Here is a 21,620-nt window from a genome sequence, read left to right as displayed (position 1 = left end):
TCCGTTCCGGTCATGTGAGTTTTGCCGTGAGGCATCTGTCATGATGCTTCCGCCTGGCTCCGGCTTCCATCAGTAGAGCCTCCTTTATCTTGAGCTTGCAGGTGGAGAGCGGCATGCTCGAGCTCTTCAAGGATGGCGAAAGTGGAAGGGAGGTACCCTTTCTTGTAAGCTCATCCGCCATCTCATTACCTGGTATGTCCTTATGTCCCGGAACCCATACCAGATGCAAAGTAAACTATTCAGCCATCACGTTAAGTGATCTGCGATAGCCTACTACAGTTTCAGAATTAGTTGTGACAGAATCAAGGGCTTTCAGTGCTGCTTGACTGTCTGAGAAAATATAAATGTGATTCTGAGAGACTGCCCTCTGCCTAAGGCAGTCCACAGCATCTTGTATGGCCGCAAGCTCGGCCTGAAATACGCTGCAGTGATCCAGAAGGCGAAACGATCTTTGTATGTCCAATCGTTCCAAATAGACACCCCATCCGACCCTGTTATTCAGTTTAGATCCATCTGTGTAGATCTGAATGCTGTCAGTGGGCCAATTTGTGTTATTCACCCACTGTTCCCTCTCAGGGATTAATATCTCGTATCCCTTGATAAATTTGGTATGTGGTTTGCAGAAATCTGTCCATTCTGGTATGCAGAACCTGTCTAGAATTTCAGTATGGTTGCAGTGAGACCATGTGATCAGCTTCCTCAGTCTAATAGCTGCACATGCTGCATATTTTATGCCTACTATATCTAAGGGTAGTAGGTTGAGTATTACATTCATAGCCTCCGTTGTCGTTGTGCGGATGGCTCCGCTTACGCATAGTAGTGCAGATCTTTGCAAGAACCGTCGTGGATTTATTCAGGGCGGGCCACCATACCGCTACCCCGTGTAGCAATATTTGCCTGACTATAGCCGTGTATATCCAATGCACTACCATAGGGGACATACCCTATTTCCGTCCAATCGCCCGTTTACAGGTGTAGAGGGCAACTGTGGCCTTACGGATATGTTCCGTGGTGTTTTGTGTCCAGTTCAATTTCTTATCAAGTGTGAGCCCTAGATAGTTGGCGGACTCACTTAACTTAAGCACTGTGTTTGCCAGCGCCGGAGTTGAGAGAGGTGGTATCTTATACTTCCTCGTAAAGAGCACCAATTCCGTTTTATTTGGGTTCACGCCCAGACCATTATCAGCGGCCCATGCTTTGACCCTTCTTAATTCCACCTGCATCATATCGCAGAGAGTTTGTGGAAACTTCCCACTTTACACCAAGGCAAAGTCGTCAGCATATGATATAACTTTAGAGCCCCTCTCCTCTTCTATGTCCATTAGCAGTTGATTCACCGCCAAGACCCACAGCAGAGGGGATAGGACTCCACCTTTGTGGGTTGCCCTACTGACGAACCTGCTCACCGATACCCCTGCAAGGTATGCCTGTATTACTCTGCATAGCAGCAGTTGGTGCACAAGCTCCACCCGTTGAGATTCAATACCCAGATCAGTCAGTAACTTAGTGATCGAGTCGGGGGTGATGTTGTTGAACGCTCCTTCTATGTCTAGGAAGGCTGCCAGGCAGTATTCCTTGAAGGAGAATTATATCTCTATGCACGATGTAATTTAGTGTAATGCCGTTTCCGTTCATTTTTCCTTCATATAGGCGTGTTGTGCTTCAGAGAGTTGGTCATTCACTTCCTCCCTGATATTTTTTTCCATCAGCCTCTGCAACACCTTTAGTTGAAACAAAAATAGACTGATGGGTCTGACGTCTTTTGGTTTAGTGTGGCACGCTTTGCCTGTCTTGGGAACCGTACTTGTTTTTAATTATTTAGATAATTTTTCCTTGAAATTAGAACCAATAATTTGCCCCGTTCTTTGAGTGGCCTGAAAACTTGACCTTCGGGTATAGATATATGTAAGTATATATGTATGTAGTTGAGATCTTTTATTCAAAGATATGTAATATGACAATGTGTAATTTTCCGTGAGATGGACCGATCTGTTAAAACAATGGAATTTCTTGTACGGAGCGGAGAGGGAACATGTAAGGGTGTTAAAAGATTGGTGATGTGAATAAGAATAACGACAGGTGAAAAAGGAAGAAGTGTAGGGAAAAGAAGGGTGGAAGAGGAAATTGAAGTGGGAGAGATTAGTGGGAGAGTAAGCTATTGCTTCTTGAACTAATTTAAAAATTATGCAGGCAAACAAAAATTTAGACAAAAAAGTGTCTGCCAAGCAAGGCACATAGTTTTCTATAAATATGAATTTTATCTTAGGGTCGCCCAACCTTACTTAGCTCCAAAAGATCTTTGGAGTTAACAGTGACCACGACTGTAAAGGAAAGCCAAATATTGAGTGTGATGAGTTATATCCAAAGATCAACTATCGAAATGCACTCCACTACTCATGCGGTTAGACAGTCTTCACGGTTCACAGTCTGTGTAAACGTCTAGTTTCGTTGGAGGACTCTGATGGCAATGCTTCGTGATCATGTAAATCCGATTCGTTTTAATTATTTCCAACTACTTCGTTGGTTTACATTTGATTTTATCTTAAGTACTAGGTCTTAATTTCTATACTTTTACTCACCGAACATAGCAAATTAAATAAGAATAAAAGATATTTAACCATAGAGAGACCACAACTCATTTTGATGAGTTTAGCGTTTTAGATAAGCTGCAAAAAGAAAATAACACAAAAATGAATCAAAAAACACAAAACAAAGATATCTAATATACAACCGTTCAATGAGCGGATTTTATTAAAATTAATATAAGTATATTTGTATGGCGCGTGGTTGTGAAAGAAGCAAAATATAAGTACAGTTTTAAAAATATAGGTACTTAATAAACAGAAAAATTCAGTAAAATAATAAAACTAGTATAAAGAATTCTTAAAAGTAAACTTTTAGAAAAAAAATGAACGCAATTATTGTCTTAACTTCTAACTATGCTGGCTGTCTAGGCAGCATGCATACAAATGCAACAAATTACAACTTTTCAAAAATTCGTTTGACATTCCTTCCCGCGCCTCCCACGCTTCAAAAGCTGCAGGGCCTTACAATAAAACTAAAATTGCATATAGCAAACTTATACCAAGCGGCGAGGCATATTACACCACACCCGCTCAAACAATCAGCGCAACAATTCTGGCAACAATTTTTCTTTGGAGAACACCTTTGCCTTGGCATCGCGCAACATACTCCAAATGATCGGATGTCTAGCTAACCAAAAGAACCAATTTTGGCTGTTTATTGCTTTTTTTTCCACTTTTTTCAGATGTTCATAGTATTTGTTGTTACGTTTCGTAGCCGCTGCCTCATCTGGTGCAAAACGTGCAAAGCACAATTTTAATAAAGTCTCTGATATATCAATGAGACGGCCAACTTTCGGCGGATGCACTAAACACAATTGACTTACAACGAAGTCATTACGTTTACTTTTAGCTAATGGTATGAATGTGGCACGACGTCCAATAATGCATGTTTGTAACCACGATATACCATTACCACTGACTTGTACCCCCGGCAATTTGACGGGCAACACCCGATCTTTACTAGCAAATATTGGGATGAGCGGGCGATGGTTGATGAGCAGCAAAGTATCTGGACCTTTGATTTGTACATCACGTATGAGGCCTGTATGCATAACACGTTCATTTATTAGTTTTTCGGGTATGTGTGAAGGTTTTTTGAATGGACGCACCAAATATGCCGGCTTACGTTTTATATAAGCAATGAGTAGCATAAGGCTGGAGGTACCGTAGATAGCAACTTGTGTGCCAATTGTGTCACGTTCCATGTAATTACATAAGGCATCGTACTTTTCAACTAAATATGTATTAATGGTGTTGGCAGCCATATTTTTGAAATTTGTTTTGTAGAACTACTGGAATTTCTTTGTTGATTTGGAGGACGAATAAAAAATACAACTAACAGCTGGAAGTTTGGTCGCTGTGTTTAATGAGATAACTTGTTTTTGCTTTGAATCGTACTTCTGCTGTGTTTCGTTTCTTCGTTTGTGTGATTGTGCTGTTGTTTGTAAAACCTTTCCTTGCTGTTACTTCGTCTTGTACCTATTGCGGTATTTTACCGTATAGTTTCGTTATACACTTTTATCTTTTATGTTACCAAGTGCCTAAAATTCAAAATAATTTATTAAATTCTGCTTAATGTTTTTCCCTTTGATTTTAGCCTTAAATTAATAGCACGACTAACTACTAAGCAGTTTTGGTTTTCATATTGTGCAACTTTTATTTTTGAAATTGTCGATGACATCATTAGCAAACAGATAAATACGCTCTCTTTTTTACATACTGCAAAAAGCCTCCTCACTAATATTTGCATGGTGCCGCCATAAATATCTATACGAAAGTCTGAAATATGTGTGCTTTTCTTTAATTTATGTTATACAGTGATCGCTTTCAGCCACTGTGAATGAATGTATTCACAATGTTTTCTGCTGATTCACTCAACGATTGTGATTTTATGTCAAATTACAGAGCTTAGGTACTTTTTATCGCTACATTCGCTCAACTGTCTGACAGTTCTTTGACATTTTGAAATGTTATGAATACAATTTTTCCTCTTTATATTATAGTGAAAAAGAATTTTAGGAGCCCTTTTCATTTAAATTTTATATTCTTTCATTTCCCTGTTATCTCCACTCGCCATTCATAGAACAAATTTAATAGATTAAGTATACAAATGATTATTAAGAGAAGATATAACTGTTTTTTTTATGGCAAAGAGCGAGTCCGAAACGTCAATTATTCTCGAGTGAGAGTTACAATCTTCACACAAACACAGAAAAGGAAAATTATACGAAGAGTCCCATTGAAGATTTCTCAAGCCGAAAAGGAAAACTGTTTTTGAATTGATTCTTGCTTATCCACATGAATTTGATAACTCGGATACCAAATTATCGATCCATATTCTTATATCGGCCTCACCAATGCTATAAAAAGGGGTTTTGTAACGTAAGGATCGCTAAACTGTTTTGACTATCTTTTGACAAATGCTAAAACTCCTCTCGCTTTATTGACTGTGGCATTAAAATGTTTGAAACTAAGTTTGTAATTCACCGCGAATTATTGAAAAAAGTGATTTCTAGTTTGGAAGACAACAAATTAAATAAACCCTTCAACAAAGTCTAAGACCACGTTTACACATGCCCTTTAATATATCATCAATAGATAATCTACATGTTAACATATGTAATTTCCATCCCTAGGTCTTAGACTTAGTTTACATGTACCGAGATTATCCTCATTTTCGTACTTAACTCCTAATCGTTAATTATAAAACTAGATTAAGATCAAATTTTAGATATGCGTATTTTTTTTTAAATAAAAAAGTTCCACCTTTTAGTGTAATCTCTAACTGGAAGCACAAAATAAAAGAGAAATGTGAAATTTTTGAAAAATTTTATATACTTCTATATATATAAAAAAGAAGTGTACACTTTGATTGTCACTCCATAACTCAGGAGCGGATAGAAAGATTGCCATGAAATTTTTAGGATAACTTAATAGGAACCCGGAGAGTGTTTGTGAAAAGTTTTTTTTTTCGGGAAGTGGACCAGAGACCGATTTATTCTAAACTGTCGTATATATGCCTCGATTTGCCTTAAATTTGGTATGTAGGTAGCGTTATATCTAGAATTAAATGTTGGATAATTTTTCTTCCGGGAAGTGGACCAGGATACATATTGGTGACTAGGGTCTCGAGAAATAGGACAAGAAGTGGACCCGGGCGCCCCTAGAATGTGTTTATACAATATGGATATCAAACGAAAGCTGCTGATGAGTGCTTTAGTACAGGGTAGTTTTCATACATATTGGTGACTAGGGTCCCGATATATAGGCCAAAACGTGAACCCGGGCACCCCTAGGATGTGTTTATACAATATGGATATCAAATGAAATCTGTTGATGAGTGCTTTAGTACAGGGTAGTGTTCATACCTATCGGTGACTAGGGTCTCGAGATATAGGCCAGAACGTGGACCCGGGCACCTCTAGAATGTGCTTATACAATATGGATATCAAATGAAAGCTGTTGATGAGTGCTTTAGTACAGGGTAGTTTTCATACCTATCGGTGACTAGGGTCTCGAGATATAGGCCAAAACGTGGACCCGGGCACCCCTAGAATGTGTGTGTATTTTGGATATCAAATGAAAGCTGTTGCTGAGAGCTTTTAAGTAATTTTCATTGTGATATTCGATTTAGTCGCATCAACCTGGGAAAACTGATAAATATGCATGCAAAGCCGAAATGAAGGCATGAATTAATAATACCTATTTACATACGTCCTATTCGATTTGCCTGAATTTGGTATATAAATTTGCCTATATTAGTATTTCCGATGCTTTTTTCCGGGAAGTAGACCAGAGACGGACTGGGAGTGGGATTAGGACTGGGACTGAGACTGATACTCGGAGTGGGACTGGGACTGAGACTCGGAATGGGACTGGAACAAAATACATACCACCCTCTGGGACTGGCAATAAGATATGAAGAAGAATGAGAAAAACTTGAGAGAAGAGAAAAGAGAGAAGGAGACTGAGAAAGAGATAGAATGAGACGAAGATGGAGATAGATGAAGCGAAAAATACGGAGGGAGGAGTGAATACAAAGATTAGGAAAAAGTGTAGAGGGGCGATGGAGAGTTAGACGGAAAAAGCTTATTAAAATGTATGTAGATATACAAATTTAGGGCAGAACAACGTCTGCCGGGTCTGCTAGTTCTTTATAAAGTTTGACACAATTCGCTGTAAAGAACTACCAGAAAAGTCATTCATAGTGTACACTGGCTGCCAAAAAAACTCACGAAGTTTTTATCTGTGAGTTTTTTTGTTCACAGTTTTGCTGAATCAGAATTTCAAAGTTTACACAATTTCTTGTGTACACTTTAAAACTCACAGTTACCGAATAGGGCTCCAAATACAACTGCACGTGTGTCTACAAAGCAATCAAGCAGCAGCAACTCTAGCAGCGCTGCAAGCAAAACCAAAAGAGGATAAATATAATAAGAGACGTCACTCGTTACTTTGCGTAATTTTATTCGTTAGGGTACTCCAGGATTTTTTTGGGCGAGATGTACATAAATGTCTTTATACCTTTTCGTGGGGTATTTTTGTTTATTTTTCCGACTGTATTTAATTAATTAATTAATTCTCTTTCCAAAAATCACATTTGCATAAGGTGCATAAGGTACCTACACCACATGGATAAATGCGAGACGATTGAAAATGTTACTCGCTACTCGTAGCAGACTGGTGGCTCTTATTATATTTATCCTTTTTGGCAAAACTACTTCACATGAAATTCGGGCATAAATAAACCATATTTGCAGCTTAACAGTACTACCTAACGCCGATACAAAATGGGATATTAAGGGCCAGTTCGAGTATAAATTACTGTTAGCTTAGAATAAAAACTAAATTTTGGCAACTTAAACTGTGATGAGCAGTAAAATTCAATGCATGTAAGCGGGATGGAGCTCTAACTGCAGTTGAAACTTTCACTGAAAAACTGGACAGAGGTAGAATTGTCATCTATATTTATAGTACGTATGTACGTCAGTTATTCAGTGAACTTTACTGCTTTCGTGGCACTTAAGCGAGAAATAGTTTTACAGCCCCACTTGAGAGTGATCTTATACTCTCAAATGTAAACAACTCAAATTTATAGCTGATTTGTCGTTAAGAAGCCGGAGGTAAAAATGATGTCCTTGCAAATATATGTAATAAAAATTTGATCAGAAGTTCCCCCAAAATCTATTGACAGTGTATTACTACTAATGTTGCCGAATGATTATTTCCCAAGATATGTCAGGAGATAGACGGTAGCACCGTCAGTCGGGCTAATGCCAAAAGTACAGAAGCGAGCCGGATTCATAAATAGCAAATGCTAGTTTATAACTGTAGAATTCCTTTAAATGTTTAGGGGTTGATTTTTATGTAAAACAACAACAGAGACAACGGTTACTGTAATCGCTGGACGGGTTTAGCAAATTTAACGCGTTTAAAAGTCCGAATTAATAATAAAAAGGCAAAATCGGTTTAAAACGGAATAGCTACGAACGTTTTATTCTGCTGTAGTTTGTCAGGCTGACGACCAACGATTAATTCCAAATTAAATTCGTACAAACTATCAGCAGTAGAAAAATTATGACAGTACATTGACACGAAATTCAAATAAAGGAAATTATATGCTAAGTTCTTATGATCTATAAAATATTTCAAAGTATAAGTACATTTGACAAAGTATCTCATCAGCAACAGTGACAATGAATAATATATTTAGAATGCCATTGTTAAAGAACGTTTTTCATAAATTAAGTATATTACGCAAATTTTGGTGGTTTTGTTCTTGGAATGACATTAACATTCCTCGCAAGTCTTGGGTATCGGTGCCCAAGGGAAACTCCTTGGTTGGAGCTGACGTGAGTATAAGCAATTTTTTTAACAAACGCTTGTTTAAATTGTTTTGAGCAAATTTAACATAATTAATTGAAGCATAAACAATAGGGACGTAACAGTTTGGCAGGTCCTAACGCCGAAAATACCCAAAAGATGAATCTCTGTAATTAATTCCAGTAAGAATTCATCGATATTCAGCTAACACGTTCATGTGAAAAACTACTAAAAGTGGCATACTTTACTTCTGAAAAATGCAAAAAAAAAACAATGCTTTTTCGGTGCAACGTCGTTAAAAATTTTTCAGATATGCGAATGACAGACCAAAGAGGCATTTAGAGCAAGACAATTGACGGCTTACTTCACCTGGTTACTTAACCATGGACGGGTTCTTTAAAGGGCTAATTAAACTTCCTTAACCCTAACGACATCATCGTAACCACACCCATATCCATAACCATCTCCAATGTGATCGATTAATGGTGCCTTAACCTAAAAATCGTGAAAATTTCATAAAAATGAAGAAAACGCAAAAAATTACAAACATATTCCACAAAAAATAAGTCTCTTAGTCATAACGTATCCAAAACAATGAATAAAATCTAAAAAAAGTTATTAAATTCACCAACTCAAATATTTTTAGGTTATGGATATGGCGAGAAACCAAAAACCAATTGGTTGGCTATGGTATGGTTATAGCGTTAGCGTTATGGTATGGCACCATTAATCGAGGTAGGTTCGATCAGCTGTTTTATCTGGTTATGGTTATAAGACACCATTAATTGGCCCTTAAGGGCTATTTAAACTTGACGTATCCATATCCATATAAAACAGCTGATCCAACCAATCTTATGGAAATCAATGTAATTGGTTAATGGTGCCATATCATAACGCCCTAGCCATAACCATACCATAGCCAACCAATTGGTTTTTCACCACATCCATAACTTAAAAAGTATTGGAGTTGTAGAATTTATTAACTTTTTGTAGATTTTATTGTTTTGGATACGTTTTGACTAAGACTTATTTTTTGTGGTATATCTTTGTAATTTTTTGTGTTTTCTTCTTTTTTATGAAAGTTTCACGATTTTTAGGTTAAGGCACCAATAACTTATGCCAATTGATATGGATAAGTAAAAATATGGTTATGACTATGTCAACTTTGCCATACCCTTTACATGTCATATGCTGCCTGTACACAACCAATAATGTTTATTATGACGTCAACACATTTTGAGCGTGGAACCAAACAGTCAAAACAGCAAAATCAACGCAATACAAAAGAGACTAAAGGGCGAATTAATGCTGACTTATAACCATAAAGCCATAACCAGATAAAACAGCTCATCGAACCTACCTTATGGAAATCAATGTAATCGATTAATGGTGCCATACCATAACGCTAACTCGATTACATTGATTTCCATAAAGTAGGTGTGATCAGCTGTTTTATCTGGTTATGGGTTTATGGTTATAAGTCACCATTAAGCTGGACGCATTGGTGCTTTATCGGTAACCGTATCGGTAACCTTATAACAGCTGATTCGACCAATCTTATGAGAATCAATGCAATCGATTATTGGTGCTGCTAAAGTCGTAACCGTATCGTAGCCAACCAATTGGGTTTTGGTTTACCGTCGTAACGATCAACAGCTGATTACGTTAGGGATACGGATACAGCGATACGACATACGGCACCAATGACTCCAGCTTTAATTCGCCCTAAACACACCACACCCGTAAACATTGTTTACTATTTGAAATGTATGTAAAATATACACTGCTCGTAAACAAGGTGAAAAATTGATTCTCCTCTCACTTGTACTTTTTACCGTAACATTTCTATTCCACATGATATATTCATTTAACAATTCTAATTTTTTTTTTGCTCAAATTAACAGAAACAAAAGTACAATAATTGCTTTTGCATTGCTTCACAACCACACGTATTCATTTGAAAGAAAAAAAAGCGCGCAATTTGGCGGATGTAACAAAAGTAAAAGGAAATAAAAAGAAAAAAATCACAAAGATAATAACGAATATCGCCCGAAGTACCTTTTAAGCGAATTTCAATAATTACGTACAAAGGAGAATTCTGAAATTTCCGTTAGGTACAGTAATATTTATTTTTAGTATTTAATTGTTATTTTAATCCGCGTCACTTGTTGACCAGCTCCGTTGCTAATTTAGACTGAGATCACTGCAAGTTGGTGCTTGTCATCGATGCTCCCACAATGCTCCAATATGTGAGCAGCCAGTTAATGAGTCAACCAAAACAGCCAGCAAGCTAACAGAGGTAACCGTACAATAGCGTCAATAGAACAGGCAACCAGACAAAATGAGTAGAGCACCAAAAGCAGCAGATTGGTGCCAAAACAACCGCCTGTTAATATTGTTATTGGCGATTGCTTTTGGTATTAGCTCAGAGTGTTAATATTATTATTTAAATTTTCGAGCTTTTGTAGATGCTGGTGCAACACTTGATAGAAATGAGTTCTCTCTTATGTTGATGTTAACGAATGGAATAAAATAAAACAAATTATTTGTTAATAATTAAATTTTTGTTAGTGTTAGTAAGTGTGTTTTGTTATAGTTATTGTTGTACGAAATTATTTGGAAACTACATACATGTATATACATATGTATATATAGGTACATAGGGAGCTTTCCATGTCAACTCATCTTATGGAGGTTTCGCTGGGAGATATGAATTTTTGAACTTTTCGAGTACTTTTTGTAGGTAACGTTGTGAAAAGTTGCCCAACTTGTCCAATATTTTTATTTATTCTTTTTTATGAGTCTTCTGATAAAATTATGCAATCATTAGGGGGACTCATGATAGCATATAAACTTATAAGGTGTAAAATTATATCCATTTACACACGCGGTTATATGAACGCACCTAGTAATACTCTTGATAAACTTGATTGTTTTTCAGCTGTATTATTTCCAAAAAAATTTTTTTGGTTGTTATACAAATTAAAAAATACCAAGATTAAGTGAAAAATCAAAACTAAAACGCCTTTACTTGCTGATGTTGGAGATTTTTGATGAAAATGCCGTCTGTAATGTCTGCAAGGTTGCATTCCTTTGAGTTTACCGCGTTTAAACAATGAAATGTGCGCGTAAATTTATACAAATTGTGTAAATGATTTTTCATACAAAATTTGACAGCTCGTGCGTAAACTAGATAAATTTACACATTTACACACTTTATAAGGCATTTATACGGTTACATGAGTCCCCCTATTATTTGTCAAAACATAGTAAGACCACGTTTACCATGCCTTAATCTACAATAAATCGTCAATAGATAAAGCTGGAGACATTGGTGCTTTATCGGTAACCGTATCGGTAACCTTTTAACAGCTGATTCGACCAAACTTATGAAAATCAATGCAATCGATTATTGGTGCCACTAAGGTCGTAACCGTATCGTAGCCAACCAATTGGGTTTTGGTTTACCGTCGTAACGATAAACAGCTGATTACGTTAGGGATACGGATACAGCGATACGACATACGGCACCAATGACTCCGGCTTAATCTACGCGTTTACATATCTTCTATCCATCATTGTGGATAAGACAAGCATTGTGAATGATGACAAAGTGTGATCTCTTCTGCATAAACGTCAAAATTCCAAAGTGATTGGATCACCTGATTCTTATTTGACTAATTCTGTATCTCTTTCTATCACCCGCTAAAGAGAGTCGCCGCCATATTGAACAGCTTGTCAAAACGCTGAAAACTAGCCATATTGAACAGCCTGTCGGGCAGTTGACAGAAAAGAGATCACACTTTGTCATCATTCACAATGAAGACAAGTGTGATATCTTTACCGTCAATTGCCTGACAGGATGTTCAAGATGGCTACTTTTTAGTGTTTTGGCCAAGGCGAATCCATACCAGGTGGTGGGAAAGCGATTCAACCAATTCGCCGTGCAGAAGAATGTCAAGTCAAAAGAAAATTTTCATTGATTTCGATTAACTGACATATTGTTGTACAAGGCTTTGTATGGAAAATTATCAAGAAGAAGTAATCAGCTGTTGGGATAACACCACCTCTACTGAATTCGCCTTGGTTTTGGCAGCGTTTTGACACGACGTTCAATATGGTGGCGCATAGGGCCGGCTATCTTCATCGGGTGATAGAAAAAGATACAGAATGTGACCACGAAGTCAATTAAAAATCAGGTGGTCGGGTCTATTTGTAATTTTGACGTCTATGCAGAAGTTATCACATTTGTCTTATTCACAATGGTTTTATCCCTGATATTAGATTATTAGCCATGGCGGCACCAAGCACAGGTGACTGCCGTAAAACAGCTGATTGGTACTTTTTTCATATTAGCCATGTTTTTTTTACATTATAAAACGCTTATCATCATTTATACGGTTGGTTGGCTGAATTATACGGTTGCTTCATCTCATCAACTGATTTTGTTTCATTCCACTGAAGTAGGGTACTTAACGAAAATTATCCAAAACTTGCGGAAGAGGGAAACGCGTGTCACTCTTGCTCAACTTCGTTCTGGATACTGTAACAGGTTAAACTCTTACCTATCCAGAATCAACCCCGACATACAAAATGTATGCCCCGCTTGCAATGTGTCCCCACATCACACCAACCATCTCTTCAATTGTAATGTGGAACCAACGCCAAGTTTCCTTGGACTCCCGTTAGAGGATATTGACAAAGAGGATAAATACAATAAGAGCCGTCACTCGTTATTTTGTGGCGAATATCTCGCTGGAAATTGAAAAAATTGATGCCGAATGTTTTCTGAGAGGGACATTTTTAATTGTCTCGCATTTATCCATGCTTTGTAGGCCCCTTGTGCAACTGTGATTTTTGGAAAGAGAATTAAATAAATTAATTAAATACAGTCGAAAAATAAACACAAATACCCCACGAAAATGTATAGAAGACATTTATAAACATCTCGCCCAAAAAAAAAAGTAGCGACTACCTCTCGGTATACATCGAGTAAATGCCAAAAAAACGGTGACGGCTCTTATTGTATTTATCCTTTTTGATATTGATGACAATTTGTGATCGGTCGCGGCTATTAGGTGGGGCGAGCATTGCTACAACAACAACAACATCAGGGATTGTCAAAAAGAGATGGCAAACGAAAAATGTTACCAACACGTTTACATAACTTACTGCCGTGGTCATTGTTTACTAACTCATTAGAAGCATTGTTTGCTAAGATTTACAATGACCGTGGTGGTAAATTTTTTATTAAAAAATAAAATCACATCGTTTTAAGGTGCAACTAATTTAGAAAATTACTTTCTTACAACATACAAGAATTGCAGTTTTTTGTTTTCATTCCATTCCATTCGCCTAACACCAATACGCAGATTATAACCATCTGAAGAAAGGTACGTTGTTCCTGTAGAGATGAGCCAGCCATTTAGTTGAACCATGGGTTCCGCCATGTTATAAGATGTCAAGGTTTCACGTTTCTCTTTTATTTCGTGCTTCCACTTAGAGAATACACTCTAGAGCTAGTTCTAGTATGATAAAAACACTTTCAAGGTTATAACCTTTTCTGGCATTATTGACGCTTTTACGCAGTGAAAAAAAAATTTTTAGCGCATTTTCTTATTATGTGGATACCACGCTTTTGGCTTTTGAAAGGCCAATTAACGATGATGGTTTGGCCCAAAGTCGTATTTAAATGATTTCCAGGCAAAACCAAGCTAAAAACTTACTAGTTGGTAAGCTTTTAAGCCTTTACCAGGATATAAAAGCATCACACGAAATAAGAATAGATCATCATGGAAACCTTCGAAGCATTAAAAATGTTGTCAAAGTTTCAGCGAAATCCGTTATGCAAAGTTCATGATAAATTGGCGTGGAACGCCCCGTACATACGTGTATAATTATTTTTACATGACGTTTTCTTAACGTAGCCCAGTTCTGACCATTAAAAAATAAATAAATGTAAGGCGCGATAACCTCCGAAGAGATTTTAGGCCGAGCTTCTCTTCCAATTTGCGTCGTACTCCTTTTAATTTTTCGTACAAATTGGTGCGACGGGACCTACCTGTTTTATGCCCACTCCGGACGGCATCTGCAAGGCAGATGAGTTTTCACTGAGAGCTTTTCATGGCAGAAATACATTTGGAGTGCTTGCTAAATACTGCGGAGGGGCAACCACGCTTAGAAAAGCTTTCTGCTAATTGAAAAACCTTGTTTCTAAAATATTTGATGTTCATTTGCCGAGGCGTGAACCCAGGATCATCGGTGTAGTAGGCGGAGCACGCTACCATCACACCACGGCGGCTGACCATTACCATTATTAAAAAAAGTTATTTGACTCAGAAAGCCACATATATTCAATGGCGCATAGTCATAGTCAAAATAAAATAGGTTTTTAATTTAGTTGGAGCTATATATATATATATATATATATATATCTAACTATTAGACTGGGTCGATTTATTAACTGATATCGCGCCATCGATTTTCCGATAGGAATTGGGCTCAGGAAAAAAGTTCCACTATGCATACCCAAAAAAATTATTATCGAGCCTGCGATAATTTTTTTGCCTTTTTTTCTACTTTGATTTTTAGTAATTTTTTGCACGACCTAAAAAAAAATTTTCATTTTTTGTTGTACATATATAAAGGAATCGAGATAGATATAGACTTCCATATATCAAAATAATCAGGATCGAAAAAAAATTTGATTGAGCCATGTCCGTCCGTCCGTCCGTCCGTCCGTTAACACGATAACTTAATTAAATTTTGAGGTATCTTGATGAAATTTGGTATGTAGGTTCCTGAGCACTCATCTCAGATCGCTATTTAAAATGAACGATATCGGACTATAACCACGCCCACTTTTTCGATATCGAAAATTTCGAAAAACCGAAAATGTGCGATAATTCATTACCAAAGACAGACAAAGCGACGAAACTTGGTAGATGATTAGTAAAATTTTGGACAATGGGCGTGACACCGCCCACTTTTAAAAGAAGGTAATTTAAAACTTTTGCAAGCTGTAATTTGTCAGTCGTTGAAGATATCATGATGCAATTTGGCAGGAACGTTACTCCTATTACTATATGTACGCTTAATAAAAATTAGCAAAATCGGAGAAGGACCACGGCCACTTTAAAAAAAAAAAAAATTTTAAAGTAAAATTTTTACAAAAAATTTAATATCTTTACAGTATATAAGTAAATTATGTCAACATTCAACTCCAGTAATTATATGGTGCAACAAAATACAAAAATAAAAGAAAATTTCAAAATGGGCATGGCTCCGTCCTTCTTTATTTAATTTGTCTAGGATACTTTTAACGCCATAAGTCGAACAAAAATTAACCAATCCTTTTGAAATGTGGTAGGGGCATAGATTTTATGACGTTAACTGTTTTCTGTCAAAACGGGCAAAATCGGTTGATGCCACGCCCAGTTTTTATACATAGTCGTCCGTCTGTCCTTCCGCATGGCCGTTAACACGATAACTTGAGCAAAAATCGACATATCTTTAATGAACTTAGTTCACGTACTTACTTGAACTCACTTTATCTTGGTATGAAAAATGAACGAAATCCGACAATGACCACGCCCACTTTTTCGATATCGAAAATTACGAAAAATGAAAAAAATGCCATAATTCTATACCAAATACGAAAAAAGGGATGAAACATGGTGAGGTAATTGGATTGGTTTATTGACGCGAAATATAACTTTAGAAAAAACTTTATAAAATGGTTGTGACACCTACCATATTAAGTAGAAGAAAATGAAAAAGTTCTGCAGGGCGAAATAAAAAACCCTTAAAATCTTGGCAGGTATTACATATATAAATAAAATAGCGGTATCCAACAGATGATGTTCTGGGTCACTCTGGTCCACATTTTGGTCGATATCTGGAAAACGCCTTCACATATACAACTACCACCACTCCCTTTTAAAACTCTCATTAATACCTTTAATTTGATACCCATATCGTACAAACACATTCTAGAGTCACCCCTGGTCCACCTTTATGGTGGTATCTCGAAACGGCGTCCACCTATGGAACTAAGGATTACTCCCTTTTAACATACTCATTAACAGCTTTCTTTTGATACCCATATTGTACAAACAAATTCTAGGGTCACCCCTGCTCCACCTTTATGGCGATATCTCGAAACGGCGTCCACCTATGGAACTAAGGATTACTCCCTTTTAAAATACTCATTAACACCTTTCTTTTGATACCCATATTGTACAAGCAAATTCTAGGGTCACCCCTGGTCCACCTTTATGGCGATATCTCGAAAATGCGACCACCTATACAACAACCACCATTCCCTTTTAAAACCCTAATTAATACCTTTAATTTGATACCCATATCATACAAACACATTCTAGAGTCACCCCTGGTCCACCTTTATGGCGATATTTCGAAACGGCGTCCACCTATAGAACTAAGGCCCACTCCCTTTTAAAATCCTCATTAACACCTTTCGTTTGATGCCCATATTGTACAAACAAATTCTAGGGTCACCCCTGGTCCACCTTTATGGCGATATCTCGAAACGGCGTCCACCTATGGAACTAAGGATTACTCCCATTTAAAATACTCATTAACACCTTTCTTTTGATACCCATATTGTACAAACAAATTCTAGGTTCACCCCTGGTCCACCTTTATGGCGATATCTAGAAACGGCGTCCACCTATGGAACTAAGGATTACTCCCTTTTAAAATACTCAATAACACCTTTCATTTGATACCCATATCGTACTAACGCATTCTAGAGTCACCCCTGGCCCACCTTTATGGCGATATCTCGAAAAGGCGACCACCTATACAACTACCACTACTCCCTTTTAAAACCCTCATTAATACCTTTAATTTGATGCCCATATCGTACAAACAAATTCTAGGGTCACACCTGGTCCACCTTTATGGCGATATCTCGAAACGGCGTCCACCTGTGGAATTAAGCATCACTCCCTTTTAAAATACTCATTAACTCCTTTCTTTTGATACCCATATTGTACAAACAAATTCTAGGGTCACCCCTGGTCCACCTTTATGGCGATATCTCGAAACGGCGTCCACCTATGGAACTAAGGATTACTCCCTTTTAAAATACTCATTAACACCTTTCATTTGATACCCATATTGTACAAACGCATTCTAGAGTCAACCCTGATCCACCTTTATGGCTATATGGCGTCCACCTATAGAACTATGGCCCACTCCCTCATAAAATACTCTTTAATGCCTTTCATTTGATACACATGTCATACAAACACATTCCAGGGTTTCCCTCGGTTCATTTTCCTACATGGTTATTTTCCCTTATGTTGTCACCATAGCTCTCAACTGAGTATGTAATGTTCGGTTACACCCGAACTTAACCTTCCTTACTTGTTTAATAATGGTAATGGTCAGCCGCCGTGGTGTGATGGTAGCGTGCTCCGCCTACTACACCGATGATCCTGGGTTCACGCCCCAGCAAATGAACATAAAATATTTTAGAAATAAGGGTTTTCAATTAGCAGAAAGCTTTTCTAATCGTGGTAGCCCCTCCGCAGTATTTAGCAAGCACTCCAAATGTATTTCTGCCATGAAAAGCTCTCTGTGAAAACTCATCTTCAAATCAACTCATTTCGTCCATACAAATCGACCCACCCTAATAACTATAGTTTCACGTGTGAGTACATGCAAGTCGAAGGTTGCATACGCCAGGCCATGGTTCAATTATGTACAGGTTGGCTCATCTCATCAGCTGATTTTATTTATGTCATTGCATGGTTGAAGGGATTGTCAAAAGGAGATGGCAAACTCAAAATGAAACCAACACATTGGCAACATTTTACTTACACATACAAAAACTGCTAAGTTTTATGTTTCCATTCCATACCATTCGCACCAACACCAATACACAGATTTTGACAATTGGAACAGACATATTTTGTTGCTTTACAGATGAGCCAACCTGTATATAGTTGAACCATGCGCCAGGCTTTCCAAATAAAAATAATAATAATGAAGCTGAGAAGAATATGCTCATCAAACACCTTTCACAAAAGTCTGCATAATAAAAATTTTTCATAAAAACATACTACGAAGGCGGAAAATATCATAAATGAATTAATTAATTAGTATATTTATATACGTATTTGTTTATATGCCTTCATATTTAAAACCTCAATAAAATTAAATAAAACGTGCGGTAATCACAAGTTTCAGTGGAGTTAGACATTTCATACCCAGCCGTGCGTTATTAAAACACCCTATCACAGAGTGGGCAGTTTAGATCGGCAATAAAAGTGGTAGGCATGAGGGATTCTATTATTCTAAAAATTAGGTATGATCAGCAAGCCATCGACAATTAATAATGTAATGAATATTCCTACATAAAGTTTACATTCAACGCGATTATCTTCGTTTCCATACATAGCTCCTAATCGATAATTAAATACCTTGATTATCCATACAAGTTTTTCTTTCGATTATCGGTATTAATCAAAAATTTTACAGCTTTTGATTCTTCCAGATCTAGAACCATCTCTAGGGAGTCATCCCTAGAAAGAAGCACAAAATAAAATTGATACGTCAAAAAAGCATTAAAAATATGGCCGACGGACATATTTGATAGCTTATTGGGCGTTGAAATTGCGCAATTTTATAACAAATTTTAGTTGCTTGAGAAAAATGTATTGCTATGGACCGATTTATTTTAAAATTATTTCAAAGGATGAAGCGACACCAAAGAAGGAAAAAAACTTCATTTAAAATAAAGTTTGAATAAAAATAAAAACTCCTACACAAATTTTCCCTGGCACAGCAATCAAGACCACGTTTATATATGCAATAATTCTACTATATATTTATGAAAGTAGGTATGTCTGTATGTATGTTTGGACTTGCAGCCTAAACCGCAGAATGGAATCGAACGAAATTTTGCCATGACATACCCTGAGTGCGTCAATCTATGGTAGGCTATATAAAAAAAGTTTTCGACAAGGGGGCGTGGCACCTCCCATACAACTGGAATTTTTCGTAGCCAATATATTTGAAAGTATTAAGGCTAGACGACTGAAATTAGGTGAGTGGTTATATGAGACCAATCCCTACCCCCTCCAGAAAAACTGGGTATAACGAAAAAGGGGGCGTGGCACCTCCCATACAACTGGAATTTTTCGTTGTCAATATATCTGAAAGTATTAAAGCTAGACGACTGAAATTAGGTGAGGAGGTATATAAGACTAATCCCGACCCCCTCGGAAAAATTGGAGACAGCGAAAAAGGGGCGTGGCATCTCCCATACAAATGGGGGTTGGGATTAGTCTAATATATTAGTCTACATAGTACTGCTTTCATTTATACCCGAACGACGTCGGGTACTCTGCTAGTCTACAATAAATAGATAATCTACGCATAGGAGCTAGATTATTATCTGTAAAATTTTCACATTTCCGTTTTATTTCGTTGTTCTAATTAGAGATTACACTCTAGAGGTGGTATTTTTTCTATGAAAAAAGATCGGAATCCATAAAATTTGTTCATAATAACCGATTATCTGAGGCAGAAATTTATATGGGAAATCCAGTTATCGAATTAATGACTAGGACTTAAGTACGAAAATAAAGATAATCCCGTTAGAAGTAAAATAGGTATCAAAAAATAATTTTATTGCGCTAGCTAGAAATACCACAAATATAACTATTTTTGGACTATCTTGACTTCTAATCGGTAAGTAAATAACTAGATATGCCATATAAATATTTTCCTTTGATAATCGCTAGTTATGAACAAATGGTAGATATGCCGATACTATTTTCCACCTAGACATGGTTTCATCTCTATATGAGAACATAAATTAAAATAAAAAACGTCAACAGCGTAAACAAAATTCTCAGCCGACAGATTTGACAGCTTATAATCACACTTCTAGTCAAGGCGAATTCATTACAGATGGTGTTATTCCATCAGCTGATTGCTTCTTCCTGATAATTTTCCATACAGCGCCTTGTACTACAACATGCCAGTTAATCGAAATCAATGAAAATTTTCATTTGACTTGACATTCCTCCGCACGGCGAATTGATTGAATTCGCTTTGCCACCACCTAGTATAGATTCGCCTTGCTTCTAGTGTTCAGAGTTTTTTTTTTCAAAGGTAAAGTTCCACCCAAGGCGAATCCATACCAGGTGATGGCAAAGCGAATTCAACCAATTCGCCGTGCAGAAGAATGTCAAGTCAAAAGAAAATTTTCATTGATTTCGATTAACTGACATATTGTTGTACAAGGATATGTATGGAAAATTATCAAGAAGAAGCAATCAGCTGTTGGGTTAACACCACCTCTACTGAATTCGCCTTGGTTCCACCTCTAGAGTGTAATCTTTAATTCAAGGCGAATCCATACTGTACATACAGTACTGAATTCGCCTTACTTTAATTGGAAACACAAAATAAAAGAGAAACGTGAAAATTTGACAGAAAATGATCTAGTTCACAGGGATGGAACATATGTAAACGCGTAGATTATCTATTGAAGATTTATTGTAGATTAAGGGATCTGTGGACGTGGTCTTAATTTCTCGTCAAACTCTATGGCAAGAGCCGGATCTTCAATTCTTCATACTACTGTCGGTCAGGATCGAGTTCGGATTGGATTAAATGTTTAGTATGTTGGGATCAGTGCATTTTATACAACTGGGTATATGAAATAACGTACAGAGGCCAACTGAAATACAACCATATACATAGTTTAATTCATTAGATAATTTAAAATAACTAAACTCTCCACAATATGAAGTATACGAGGGAATGGTTATATTGGAACTTGCCAAACGTTCTAATGTACCTACATATGTGTATGTAGGGCTACACTGTCATAGAAATAAAAATATACAATGGTGGTACTTATGTACATATATACATATGCGAATTACCTTGAACATAACGATTCTGTAAAGTTCAAAAAGCTATATTGTCAATGTACTGATCTCTACGATGTGAGGCGATTGAGGCGAGGGACACGATTGTTTTTGTTTTCTATATTCTTTACTACTTTTTTGTTATAAATTCTGTTTATGTAAATATATTCATCAGCATATAACATTTATGAATGAATGTTGGCATTATATTCGTTGAGCTGGTACATTTAACAATTTCTTTTATATAATTTGGATGAAAGAAAAGGCTACATTCAAAATTTCAGAGTTATTAATCATA

At 36.8% G+C, this 21,620-nt stretch overlaps 2 protein-coding genes across 6 annotated transcripts in view; both read right to left on the bottom strand.

Annotated features, from left to right (window-relative positions):
* The window catches only part of LOC137245589 (23 kDa integral membrane protein-like), a 54,649-nt gene extending 44,017 nt beyond the window's left edge, over positions 1–10,632 (bottom strand). The window contains exons 1-2 of one of the 2 annotated variants that reach the window (XM_067776493.1): positions 10,496–10,632; positions 2,580–2,666 (exon numbers count right to left, since the gene is read on the bottom strand). In XM_067776493.1, coding sequence (XP_067632594.1) covers positions 2,580–2,639 — 60 coding nt within the window. In that variant the 5' untranslated portion in view covers positions 2,640–2,666; positions 10,496–10,632. Of the gene's footprint in view, positions 1–2,579; positions 2,667–10,466 lie in introns of both variants that reach the window. The other variant, XM_067776492.1, reaches the window with a different exon arrangement.
* On the bottom strand, positions 2,719–10,589 carry LOC137245588 (uncharacterized). 4 transcript variants are annotated; one of them, XM_067776488.1, is made up of 2 exons: positions 10,496–10,589; positions 2,719–4,126 (listed from the first exon to the last, which is right to left on the bottom strand). In XM_067776488.1, exon 2 carries the CDS (start codon positions 3,848–3,850, stop codon positions 3,125–3,127), a length of 726 nt encoding a protein of 241 aa, XP_067632589.1. In that variant the 5' UTR covers positions 3,851–4,126; positions 10,496–10,589; the 3' UTR covers positions 2,719–3,124. The 4 variants fall into 4 exon arrangements, with proteins under 4 accessions (XP_067632589.1, XP_067632592.1, XP_067632591.1 ...); XM_067776491.1 differs by lacking the exon at positions 10,496–10,589 and adding an exon at positions 10,231–10,366; XM_067776490.1 differs by lacking the exon at positions 10,496–10,589 and adding an exon at positions 9,583–9,678.
* Positions 10,633–21,620: the final 10,988 nt, after the last annotated feature.

This window comes from Eurosta solidaginis, chromosome 3 (assembly GCF_040869045.1).
Source record: "Eurosta solidaginis isolate ZX-2024a chromosome 3, ASM4086904v1, whole genome shotgun sequence".
Lineage (NCBI taxonomy): Eukaryota > Metazoa > Arthropoda > Insecta > Diptera > Tephritidae > Eurosta > Eurosta solidaginis.
This window is presented reverse-complemented; position numbering and strand designations above follow the sequence as displayed.

What these genes read in the sequence shown, in the direction of transcription:
- LOC137245588 (XM_067776488.1), bottom strand. Translation starts at nt 3,850, where the DNA reads ATGGCTGCCAACACCATTAATACATATTTAGTTGAAAAGTACGATGCC.